The sequence below is a fragment of the Saimiri boliviensis genome, chromosome 12 (genome assembly GCF_048565385.1).
Source record: "Saimiri boliviensis isolate mSaiBol1 chromosome 12, mSaiBol1.pri, whole genome shotgun sequence".
Lineage (NCBI taxonomy): Eukaryota > Metazoa > Chordata > Mammalia > Primates > Cebidae > Saimiri > Saimiri boliviensis.
The window spans coordinates 16,586,336-16,599,449 of NC_133460.1; the positions used below are offsets into that span (position 1 = coordinate 16,586,336).

At 43.1% G+C, this 13,114-nt stretch overlaps 1 protein-coding gene and 1 non-coding gene across 2 annotated transcripts in view; both read left to right on the forward strand.

Annotated features, from left to right (window-relative positions):
• The first annotated feature begins 56 nt into the window (after window positions 1-56).
• PALB2 (partner and localizer of BRCA2) overlaps window positions 57-13,114 on the forward strand; it is a 33,824-nt gene continuing 20,766 nt past the window's right edge. Inside the window, exons 1-5 of the mRNA XM_003930191.4 lie at window positions 57-288; window positions 3,634-3,693; window positions 3,812-3,914; window positions 5,906-7,369; window positions 12,185-13,011. Coding sequence (XP_003930240.3) covers window positions 241-288; window positions 3,634-3,693; window positions 3,812-3,914; window positions 5,906-7,369; window positions 12,185-13,011 — 2,502 coding nt within the window. The 5' untranslated portion in view covers window positions 57-240. The remainder of the gene's footprint in view (window positions 289-3,633; window positions 3,694-3,811; window positions 3,915-5,905; window positions 7,370-12,184; window positions 13,012-13,114) is intronic.
• On the forward strand, window positions 5,151-5,291 carry LOC120367513 (U4 spliceosomal RNA). Its single transcript, XR_005581883.1, has one exon. It is a non-coding gene; the product is annotated as a U4 spliceosomal RNA (small nuclear RNA).

The following is a 13,114-nucleotide window of genomic DNA, read 5'->3' on the forward strand; positions in this document are numbered from 1 at the left end:
GCCTCGCTCCGCTGCTCGGCTGTCTCCGGCTGCGCGTGCGCAGGCAGAACGGTGGATTTAATTGGCCGGAGTTTAGGGCGCGCCAGGCTCGCGTGGGTCCGCTGATCGTGCACTGAGAGGGCGGTTTGGGGGCTCCCCATTCCACCTCGGGGCGCCTTCCCGGCCCAGGAACGACTGGGTCCCGGTGTCGGCAGGCCTGGGGTCGGCGGCGGCTGCTCTTTTCGTTCTGTCGCCTGCCCGATGGAAGAGCCTCCCGGGAAGCCCCTCAGCTGTGAGGAGAAGGAAAAGGTGCCAGGGAGTGCGGGAAGGGCGGACGCAGGACTCTGACCCGCTTTCTCAGGGTTTTAGGCCTGGCTTTATGTCATCGGCGGTCCGAGGGCAGCAGGATGGTCTGACCTCCCCTCCTCTTAGGGCTGAGGGCGGGGGGGGGGGGGCACAGAACATGAAAATGTAGAAATAGCGGGGTGCCGACGTGGTGGCGTTTAAAGCACAAATCTCATTACAGTAGCGATGCGTTAACGCGGTGTGTAACACTTGACAGATAAAGCTGTATCGACCCCCTTGCTCCGCGCCGTCCCGCGCTCTCCATCTCCACTTCTCCCGCCCCGTCTCCTCCAGGACAGGTTTTAAGTCTGGCACTTCCAGGTCCTTTGGTGTGTTCGTGTGTGTGGTGGAGGAGGGACGTATCCCTAACCACCTAAGAGGAATCCTATGCGGATTTTTTTGGAGAAGGGAAAGTTCATACATGGTGTGATCTGGATGGTTCTGCAGGCTCCATTTGTCATACCCCTGCTCAGCGTTCCTGTCAGGACATGTTGACCTACCTTACTTTCATTTTTAAGTTCTAGACGGTATTTTGTAACAAACTTTTGTAACAAAAATACCGTCTAGAACTTAAAAATGAAGGCCAGGCGCGGTGGCTCACGCCTGTAATCCCAGCACTTTGGGAGGCCGAGGCGGGTGGATCACGAGGTCAAGAGATCGAGACCATCCTGGTCAACATGGTGAAACCCCGTCTCTACTAAAAACACAAAAAATTAGCTGGGCATGGTGGCGCGTGCCTGTAATCCCAGCTACTCAGGAGACTGAGGCAGGAGAATTGCATGAACCCAGGAGGCGGAGGCTGCAGTGAGCTGAGATCGCGCCATTGCACTCCAGCCTGGGTAACAAGAGCGAAACTCCGTCTCAAAAAAAAAAAAAAAAAAAAAAAAGAGAACTTAAAAATGAAAGTAAGTTCTTTTTTCTTTTCTTTTCCTTTCTTTTCTTCTTGTTTTTTGAGACAAGAATCCCACTCCGCCACCCATGCTGAGGTGCAGTGGCGCCATCGCGGCTCACTGCAACCCCTGCCTCCCGGGTTCAGGCGACTGTCCTGCCTCCACCTCCCGAGTAGCTGGGATCACAGACGCTCGCCACCGTGCCTGGCCTTGGAAGTGCCCTTGCTTCTTTAGACTGTACTTTACTGATAGACTTTTAGGATGTTTCCAGTTTTTGCTGATGTTCTTATGGGTTACCTTCTTTGGGGGTGAGAAAGAGCATTTATAGGTAAACAGGATTATCCCCAGACATTGATAAAATTGGTGGGAGGCCAGTCTCGTGGCTCATGCTTGTAATCCCAGCACTTTGGGCGGCCGTGATGGCTAGATCGCTTGAGCTCAGAGTTTGAGAACGCCCTAGGCGATGTAGTGAAGCCCCGTCTCTACTAAAAATACAAAAATTAGCCGGGTGTGGTGAGGCCTGCCTGTAGTCCCAGAGGCACAGGCCTCAGAGGCTGATGCATAAGAATCGCTTGAACTCGACACCGAGATCGCACCTCTGCACTCCAGGTTGGGCGACAGACTCAAAAAGAAAAAAAAAGAAAGAAAAAGAAAAATCCACAGTTGGCAGCTTGTCTAGTAGCATGTTTTGCACGTAGTAGATTTTTGTTTTTGTTTTTGTTTTTGAGGACGAGTTTCACTCTGTCGCCCAGGCTAGAGTGCAATAGCGTGATCTTGGCTCACTGCAACTTCCCCCTCCCGGGTTCAAGCGATTCTTCTGCCTCAGCCTCCGGAGTAGCTGGGATTACAGGTGCTCACCATCGCGCCCGCTAATTTTTGTATTTTTAGCAGAGACAGGATTTCACCAAGTTGGCCAGGCTGGTTTTGAACTCTTGACCTCAGATTATCTGCCCGCCTTGGCCTCCCAAAATGCTGAGGTTACAGGCGTGAGCCCCTGCACCCAGATGAGTAGGTCTTTTTTTTTTTTAAGGTATGTATGGAGGATGGAAATCTTGATGTTTTGTTGGTTGAAAGATTAGTATAGCTAAAAAGTTCCTAAAAAGCAGAAAAACCTGGGCTGGCTTTGCTGCTGAGAGAATCCTTTGACCCAAAGGAGCCAGAGAGACAAGGGAATCTAGACTTTCAGAGAGCAGTAATTTGATTCAGCCCAATTCATTTATTTATTTAGTAAATCTTTGTTAAATGCCTACTGTGTGCCTGGCTGGGGATTCAGCAGTGATAGCTGCAGCTTCACTGGCCTTCTGCGTGTTCCTCAAACACACATAGCCCATTCCACTGCAGACACTTTATATTTGTGGTGCCCTCTGCCTGGGGTACCATTCCCTCTGATCTTCCCCAAACTAGCTCCTTCCTCCTTCAATCTTAGGCTAAAGTGATGGTCCTCAAAAATGCCTCCCTGACCACTCTAACTAAAGTAGTCCCTATCAGTAGGCTAGTAACTCTCTCACATCCCTCTGTTTGTCATCTAGTTATTTATTACCTTGTAAAATCATTTTCTCTATTTTCTTTTCTTTTTTTTTTTTTTTTTTTTGAGACGGAGTTTCGCTCTTGTTACCCAGACTGGAGTGCAATGGCGCGATCTTGGCTCACCGCAACCTCCGCCTCCTGGGTTCAGGCAATTCTCCTGCCTCAGCCTCCTGAGTAGCTGGGATTACAGGCACACACCACCATGCCCAGCTAATTTTTTGTATTTTTTTTTAGTAGAGGCAGGATTTCACCATGTTGACCAGGATGGTCTCGATCTCTTGACCTCGTGATCCACCCGCCTCAGCCTCCCAAAGTGCTGGGATTACAGGCGTGAGCCACTGTGCCCGGCCTATTTTCTTATTGTATGTATTTCTCACTGTATGTAAATCCCATCTGGAATAGCATCTGGAACAATAATTGCCACATAGTGGGTATTGGTTATTGTCCCAGGTACCAGAGATACCTGGACCATTAACTGACAAAAGATTCATTTGTTAAATGACTGAGGGTGATGGTCCCTGCCACCTTCATGGATCTGGGCAATGGGGAGAAACAGAGATGTAAACAGACAACATAATGTGATAATACTGTGATAAGGGAAGTAAGAGGACTGGTAGAGTGTCTAAACTAGATTTGGAGAAGGACCCAGAAGTCTATCCCAGGGAAATAAAAATCTAAGCTAAGGCTTGAAGTGTTCCAAGTGACAGGAACAGGTTATGCAAAGATCCTGAAATAGTCAAGAGCTTAGTGCTTTTTGAGAACCAAATGTAGACTGTTAGGGACCAGTGCTACTCGCTGCCTCTTGCTAAGGGACCCTGCCAAGCACTGCATCCCTTCCCTCTGACTCCACCTTTCCACTTGCCCAGTACTGTTGGTGTTTTTCTTCTTCCAGTTAAAGGAAAAATTAGCATTCTTGAAAAGGGAATACAGCAAGACACTAGCCCGCCTTCAGGTAAGTGAATTGTATTCTCAAATTAAGGTGCTGTAGTACAAACAATTTGAAAACGGTTCTTAACTCTAATAAAGCTTTAAAGAAAATGTATTTCTTGGGCTGTTTTTGTTTCCTCTAGCGTGCTCAAAGAACTGAAAAAATAAGGCATTCTATTAAGAAAACAGTAGAAGAACAAGATCGCTTGTCCCAGCAGGAACTTTTATCACAGCTAAACCACTCAGGTAAATCTAGACCATTCACTTATGCCTGCTTTATTATTCATTTCCCAGGTATATTTTGGCTGTTGTTCTTTTTCCCACAGTGAAGATAATGACTAACAATAGACTCTTCAGTTTTAATTTCATTTTTATTTTATTTTTTTGAAACAGAGTCTCATTCTGTCACCCAGGATGGAGTGCAGTGACACAATCTTGGCTCACTATAATCTCCAGCTTTTGGACTCAAGTTATTCTCGTGCCTCAGCCTCCCAAGTAGCTAGGATTACAGGCACACATACTACCATACCTGTCTAATTTTTATATTTTTAGTAGATACAGGGTTTCACCATGTTGGCTTGGCTGGTCTCAAACTCCTGGCCTCAAGTGATTTGTCCGCCTTGGCCTCCCAAAATGCTAGGATATAGGTATGAGCCACTGCGCCCAGCTGCAGTATACTCTAATTAACATAAAATTCATATGCCATAAAATTTACTCTATAGACTCTGCTTTCAGTTATACTGTTTATTAGTTACTCTTTTTCCCTCTCCACTTTTTTCCCTTCTCAATTTTCAGAAATTATATTTATTGTTTAAATTTTAGAAAGCTTTTTAAAATTTATATATATATGAACAGAGAAAAAAATCTGAGTAAAAATACTCTAAAACCAATGGTCAATTCTGATGTTAAAATTCAAGTAATTTATAATAATAAAATTGAGGGTTATTGAAAAGGGAAGGTTATGAAAATTACTTGAGTCAAGGGGAAAATAGAAGAAATACATGAGATAGGCCAGGCGCAGTGGCTTATGCCTGTAATCCCAACACTTTGGGAGGCTGAGGCGGGTATATCACCTTAGGTCAGGAGTTCGAAACCAGTATGAACAACATGGAGAAACCCCGTCTCTGCTAAAAATACAAAATTAGCTAGGCATGGTGGCACATCCATGTAATCCCAACTAATTGGGAGGCCAAGGCAGGAGAATTGCTTGAACCCAGGAGGCGGAGGTTGCAGTGAGCCGAGATCACGCCATTGCACTCCAGCCTGGGCAACAAGAGCAAAACACCACCTCAAAAAAAAAAAAAAGAAAAAAGAAAGAAAAGAAATACATGAGATTAAAAAAATTAGTTGAGATTTAAAAATTAAGAGAAAAGGTTGTGTGATAATACTCTGTTTAAAACACATTTTTAGTACAATACTATTTGTTTTACATGTACTTAAAATTTCATAGATTATTTGAATTAAAAAAAAATTAGGACTTTTAGCTTTGTGCAGTGGCAGTATCGTAGCCAGTGAGGTTTATCCAAGATGTGATTATTGCTAATTGAAAACTTTTCCCAATACCCTGCCATGACAACTTGAAATATAGTTGGCATTGGCAATTTTTGACAGTCTCTACAGAGACCAAAAAAAAAAATTAGGACTTCTAAAAGTATGTACGGTATGGAATATGTACAGTTCCTTTACAGACTCCATCAGGTAGAAATAGTCAGCACCTTGAACATACTCCTCTTAAAGATACAGTGAACTTACTACTCACAGCCTAAAAAATAGTTTTAGTGCCGGGCACGGTGGCTCACACCTGTAATTCCAGCACTTTGGGAGGCTGCGGCGGGTGGATCACGAGGTCAAGAGATTGAGACCATCCTGGTCAACAAGGCGAAACCCCGTCTCTACTAAAAATACAAAAATTAGCTGGGCATGGTGGCACGCGCCTGTAGTCCTAGCTACTCGGGAGGCTGAGGTAGGAGAATTGCTTGAACTCAGGAGGCGGAGGTTGCAGTGAGCTGAGATCATGCCATTGCACTCCAGCCTGGGTAACAAGAGCGAAACCCCATCTCAAAAAAAAAAAAAAAGTTTTACTTCACCTGTAAATTCATCTACCTGAATGAAATGCCACTGATTCTTTCTTGAATAAATGTTTAGTAGTATTTATATATAATAGGTTTAAAAATTGAGTACTTTTTGTTTCATTTTATAAGACAAATAAGGTATACACCTTTTTTTTTCCTCTTCAGAACCTAAAAATAAAAGACCTCTTTATAACAAGTTACACATCAAAACCCATCTTGATGAAGAAACTGGAGAAAAGACATCTATCACAATTGATGTTGGGCCTGAGTCTTCTAACCCTGGAGATGGCCCAGGAGGATTACCTATACAGAGAACAGATGACACCCAAGAACATTTCCCACACAGGGTCAGTGACCCTGACTGTGAGAAAAAACAGAAACTGCCAAAGAGAAGTAAGAAGCAGCAGAAGAGAACATTGATTTCACAAGAGAGAGACTGTGTCTTTGACACTGATTCACTCAGACTGTCTGGGAAAAGCCTAAAGGAACAGAAAGAAATCAGCAGCAAAAATCCTACTAGATCACCAGTAACTGAAATAAAAACTCACTTTTTAAGTCTTCAGTCTGAACTTCTGGATTCTCCGGAACCAATTACAGAAACTAATAGAGAGAGTATATTAATTCCACCAACTGCCCAACCAGAAAAAGGTGTTGATACACTCCTAAGAACTAATTTCACCAAGAAGACTACAGTTCCTTTACAGACTCCATCAGATAGTAGAAGGAGTCAACACTTGGAACGTATTCCTCCTGAAGGTAGTAGTGAACTTACTACTTGTGGCCTAAAAAGCATTAGATTTACTTCACCTGTAAGTTTGGAGGCACAGGGCAAAAAAGTAAATGTCTCTACAGAGAACCTCGTTGTAAATAAAGCTATAAGTGGCCATCTGCCCACAAGTTCTAATTTAGAGGCAGATATTTCATGTTCTACAAATGAACTCACTCACAATAACTTATCAGCAAATGAAAACCAAAACTCAAAAGAACAAAATCAAACAGAGGAATCTTTAAAATCTCCCAGCAATGCTCTTGATGGCAGAAATGAAAATCTTCAGGAAAATAATATTCTAAGTCAACCTAAGAGTCTTAGCCTAGAAACAACTTCTCCTCTTCCTGCAGAAAAACATTCTTGCACAATGCTTGAAGGTCTTCTGTTTCCTGCAGAATATTATGTTAGAACAACACGAAGCATGTCCAATTGCCAGAGGAAAGTAGCCGTGGAGGCTGTCATTCAGAGTCATTTGGATGTCAAAAAGAAAGGGCTTAAAAATAAAAATAAGGATGCAAGTAAAAATTTAAACCTTTCCAATGAGGAAACTGATAAAAGTGAAATTAGGATGTCTGACACATGCACAGGACAACCGAGTTCAAGAAACTCTCAGAAACTTTTCTCATTAACTAAAGTCAACTCTCCCACTGGGCCCACTGAAGACAATGACTTGTCTAGGAAGGCAGTTGCCCAGGCATCTGGTAGAAGAAATAGAGGAAAAAGAAAATCAGTCTGCATCACAGCATCAGATCATTGTGAACCACTTTTGCCAACTTCCAGCACGTCAGTTATTAATAGGGCTGAGGAGGAAGTCACCTCGCACAAATATCAGAACAAAAAAGCAGTTATTCGAGAGAAAGGTAAATCAAGATGTGTTTGATGATGACGATGATGAAAGCTAACAATTACTATATGTCCAGCAATTTCTTTCTTTTCTTGTTTTCTAAAAAGAGAGCTGAGTGTGGTGGCTTACGTCTGTCACTCCAGCGCTTTGTAGAGCTGAGGTTGGCAGATTGTTTGAGCCAGAGGTTTGAGACCAGCCTGGGCAACATGGCAAAACTCCATCTCTACAAAAAATACAAAAATTAGCTGGGTATATGGGTGTGATGGCATGTGCCTGTAGTCCCAGGTAGTCAGGAGGCTGAGGTGGGAGGATCGCTTGAGCTTGGGAGGCAGAGGTTGCGGTGAGCCAAGATCTAGCACTCCAGTCTGGGGAACAGAGTGAGACCCTGACTCAAATAAATAAATGAATGAATGAATGATAAATTAATAAAGAGACAGGGTCTCACAATCATCCAGGCAGTGGTCTGATCATGGCTCATTGCAGCCTCTGTCTCCTGGGCTCAAATGTTCCTTCTGCCTCAGCCTCCGAGCTAGCTGAGACTACAGGCGTGTACCACCATGCCTGGCTAATGTTTTTAAATTCTTTGTAGAGGCGAGGTCTTGCCCTGTTGCCCAGGCTGATCTTGAACTTCTGGCCTCAAACAACCCTCCCACCACGGCCTCCCAAAGTGCAGGAATTACAGACATGAGCCACTGTGTCCAGCCTGCCTGGCACTTTCTAAATGCTGTACAGATACTAACTCATTGAGTCATCATAGCAGTCCTACCTGAGGTAGAATCTATTTTCATTCTTATTTTACAGGTGAGGAAACTAAAGCATAGGGAGATTAAAATGACTTTAGGCCAGATGCAGTGACTCATGCCTGTAATCCCAGCACTTTAGGAAGCAAAGGCGGATGAGTCACTTGAGGTTGGGAGTTCAAGACCAGCCTGGCCAACATGGTGAAACCCCATCTCTACTAAAAATACAAAAAAAAATTAGCCAGGTGTGGTAGCACATGCCTGTAATCCCTGCTACTCAGGAGCCTGAGGCAGGAGAATTGCTTGAACCCAGGAGGTGGAGGCTCCAGCCTGGGTGACAGAGTGATACTCCATCTCCAAAAAAAAAAAAAAAATTAAATGACTTTAATTAATGTAATTAAAATCAAGAGCCAGGATTCAAACCTGATGGTATGGTGGTATGGTGCCAGTGTTCACTAATAGAGCTGAAACAAACACTGAAAAGGAAAATATATTGGTTGTATATGTAATATTAATATTTATTCAGGCAGATCACAATTCTTATCTGTGGCTAGCAGCTTCACAGCTAATATAGAAAGTGTTTTTTGAAGTAAAGTGGAATTTGTACCAGAGTAAGACTCTGTGTCAGGTTTGGTGGCTCAACCCTGTAATCCCAGGACTTTGGGAGGCCAAGGCAAGAGGATTGCTTGAGCCCAGGAGTTTGAGACCAGCTTGAGCAACATGATGAAACCCCATTTCTACTATATATATATATATATATATATATAAATTAGCCAGGTGTGGTGGTGTATGCTTGTAGTTTCAGTTACTTGAGGGGCTTAGGTGGGAGGATCACTTGAGCCCATGAGGTTGAGGCTGCAGTGAGCTGTGATTGCACCACTGCACTCCAGCCTGCGTGACACAGCAAGACCCAAGACCCTCTCTCAAAAGAAAAAAAGAGTAGGAGTCCACTGACTACCTCTTTTAGGAGTCGACATGTAATATAAAAGGCCTGAGCAACTTTTTTGGATAAAATATCTAATGCAGTGTCTCTAAGCCCTCCAAGGAACACAGGATTTTTGAGGATGGCAAGCAAGGATACATTGTAATTTAAACTTTAATTTACTGAGGATTTAATCATACCTGATCAACTGAGCAAAAAAACCGGGTAATTCATTATGGCTTTAAACCAGGGATCAGCATACTTTCTAGAAGGGGCCAGTAGCACATATTTTAGTCTTTGTGCTCTGTGTTAACTACTCAGCTATGTGCCAGAGCAGCCAAATTCAGTTTGTAACTGTGACTATGTTCTAACACACCTTTACTGTGCATTTTACAGCCGAGTTGGTAAAACAAAAAAAAAACTTTATGTGCGAAAATAGGTAGCAGGTGGTTCTGTACCACTGGACAGGGACTTGGTCTATGAGCCATGATTAATGCAAAAATAATAATTGTGATTCTTCATTATCTTTTAAGTTAACAAGAATACAAAGTCATCAAAAAGTAGGCAATCCAGTAATCTAGAAATACTGTTTTTTACACAGTAGTTTTTTGTTGTTGTTGAGACAGAGTTTCGCTCTTATTGCCCAGGATGGAGTGCAATGGTGCTATCTCAGCTCACTGCAACCTCCACCTCCCAGGTTCAAGTGATTCTCCCACCTCAGCCTCCTGAGTAGCTGGTATTACAGGTGCCGGCCACCATGCCCAGCTAATTTTTATATTTTTAGTGGAGATGAGGTTTCGCCATTTTGGCCAAGCTGGTCTTGACCTCCTTACCTCAGGTGATCTGCCTGCCTCGGCCTCCCAAAGTGCTGAGATTACAGGCATGAGCCACCAGGCCCAACCAGTAGTTTGAAATAGTCTGCTATAATTTTAGTAGACTGCAGCTACAAAACTTTTTTTCACAAGGTGACATTCACATAACAACATTAGCCATTTTAAATTAAGTGAACAAGTCAGTACATTTACAGTGTTGTGCAGCTATCACCTCTATCTCATTCTAAAACATTTTCATCACCTCAAAATCTCGTACCCCTTAAGCAGCTGCTACCTATTTCTCTCCCCCTACCCTCTACCCCATCCTTGGGCAACCACCAATCTGCATTCTATCTGTATGGATTTACATATATGTCGTATTTCATATATATGGATATTTCATATATATGGAATCATACAATATGAGACCTTTTGTGTCTGGCTGCTTTCACTTAGCATAACAAGTTTATTTGTTTTTGAGATGGAGTCTTACTCTGTTGCCCAGGCTGGAGTGCAGTGGCAAAATCTCGGCTTACTGCAACATCTGCCTCCCAGGTTCAAGTGATTCTTCTACCTCAGCCTCAGGAGTAGCTGGGATTACAGGCGCCCACCACCACGCCTGGCTAATTTTTGAATTTTTAGTAGAGACAGGGTTTCATCATGTTGGCCATGCTGGCCTCAAACTCCTGATCTCAAGTGATCCATTTCCCTTTGGCCTCCCAAAGTGCTGGGATTATAGGTATGAGCCACCAAGCCTGGCCACTTAGTATAATGTGTTTAAGGTACAACCTGTGTTGTAACATGCATCAGTAGTTTGTTCATTTTTATGACTAAATAATATTCCATCATATGTATATGCCACAGTTTGTGCATTCATCATTTAGGATATAGCAACATTTTGAGTGGTGTGGGATACCATTTGCAATAAGAGCAGTTAATTTCTTTATTTTTTAATTATTTTATTTTATTTTATTTTTTATTGCATTTTAGGTTTTGGGGTACATGTGAAGAACATGCAAGATTGTTGCATAGGTACACACGTGGCAGTGTGATTTGCTGCCTTCCTCCCCCTCACCTATATCTGGCATTTCTCCCCATGCCTTCCCCGCCCAACTCCCCACCCCCCCGCTGTTCCTCCCCTATTTCCCTCCAACAGACCCCAGTGTGTGATGCTCCCCTCCCTGTGTCCATGTGTTCTCATTGTTCAACACCCGCCTATGAGTGAGAACATGCGGTGTTTGATTTTCTGCTCCTGTGTCAGTTAAGGGCAGTTAATTTCTACTCAGGAGGCTGATGTGGGAGGTTGCAGTGAGCCAAGATCTCACCACTGCACTCCAGCCTGGGCAACAGTGAGACCCTGTCTTGAAACAAACAAGCAAACAAAAAGCGGTAAATTACTCTTTGCTTCAAAAGGGGACTTAATTTTCCATAGTGAGAGGAGCCAACATTTAGTAGACCATACTCTGGCAGCCTGTTGGAATCATAGTTTTAGAGGTAGGAAAGGATATAGATATTTTTAGTTCACTTCCCTTATGAGAGACAATGAGAAAAGGGAAAATGAAATAAATCGATTTGCCTAAGTTTACACTGTAAATCCGTGGTTGAGCTGAGACTTCACCTCAGTCCCTTTTCCCAGTTAATGTTGACCATGTACTGTTTTGTTTTATTTGGTTTTCTTTATTTATTTATTTATTCTTTGAGATGGAATCTCGCTCTGTTGCCTAGGCTGGAGTTCAGGGGTGCAGTCTGGTTCACTGTAATCTCCACCTCCTGGGTTTAAGCGATTCTCCTGCCTCAGCTTTGAGTAGCTGAGATCACAGGCATGCACCACCACTCCGGCTAATTTTTTTTTTGTATTTTTAGTAGAGACAGGGTTTCACCATGTTGGCAAGGCTGGTCTTAAACTCCTGACCTCAAGTGATCTGCCTGCCTCAGCCTCTCAAAGTGCTGAGACTACACGTGTGAGCCACTGTGCCTGGCCTTTTTTAAAAAAAAAAATTTTTAGTTTTAGTTTTTTTTTTTTTTTTTTAAAAGACAGCCTCACTGTGTTGCCCAGGCTGGTCTTGAACCCCTGGGTTCTGGCGATTCTCTTACCTTGACCTCTCAAAGCACTAGGATTACAGCTGTGAGCTACCACACCTGGCTAGCAATACACTTTTGGGATAGTGTGGGGAAAGAGCTGCTAATTAAACACTAACCCATGACCATTGTTTGAACCCTTCACCCAGGTTTCTGAGTCATGAGTAGAAAAAGTAATGAACATTTTCTAGTATATGTGAGTTTAGAAGCTCACTCTTTGTTGGGTATTAATGTCTCTTTTGTTGGATTTTGTTACTATGTGGTTTATTTTTCTCTAGGGAAGAAAAGTCGTCATCAAAAAGAGGACTCCCTTTCTTGGAGTAATAGTGCTTATTTATCCTTGGATGATGATGCTTTCACAGCTCCATTCCATAAGAATGGAATGCTGAGTTTAAAGCAACTATCATCTTTTCTCAATATCACAGACTTTCAGTTACCTGATGAAGACTTTGCGCCTCTTAAGCTTGAAAAACTGAAATCCTGCTCAGAAAAACGAATGGAGCCCTTTGAATCAAAAGTGTATGGAGAGAGGCATCTTAAAGGGAGAAATTGTATTTTTCCAGAGGAACTGAGTCCTAAATGCATGGATACAGAAATGGAAGACTTAGAAGAGGAAGTTGTTCTACCAGGAAAATCGCATCCCAAAATGCCAAACCCACAAAGCCAATGTACAAAGAAGGGCCTTTCTTCATCCATATTACTTTATACTCCTTTAAATACAGTTGTGCCTGATGATAATGATAGACCTACTGCAGACATGTGTTCACCTGCTTTCCCCATCTTAGGTACTACTCCAGCCTTTGGCTCTCAAGGCTCCTATGAAAAAGCATGCACAGACGTCACCGGACGAACTTGCTGTATACCCCAACTTGCTCATTTGAAAGACTCAGTATGTCTTGCCAGTGATGGTAAACAGTGCGACAGTTCAAGCAGCACAGCAAAACCTCATACCACCCTGCAAGTGTCAGGCAGGCAAGGACAACCTACCTGTGACTGTGAGTCTGTCCTGCAAGGAACACCCCCACCCATTGAGTCATTCACTTTTAAAGAAAATCAGCTCTATGGAAGCACATGCCAGGAGTTGCATAAACAGTCTGTCGAACAGGTACATTTATTTCCTTTGTGAAGTTTTCTCTGAAGGAATGAAATGTCTTAGTGAATGTAAACAGCATGACTTACTTAGACCCTCCATGTTTAAGAATGTTTTC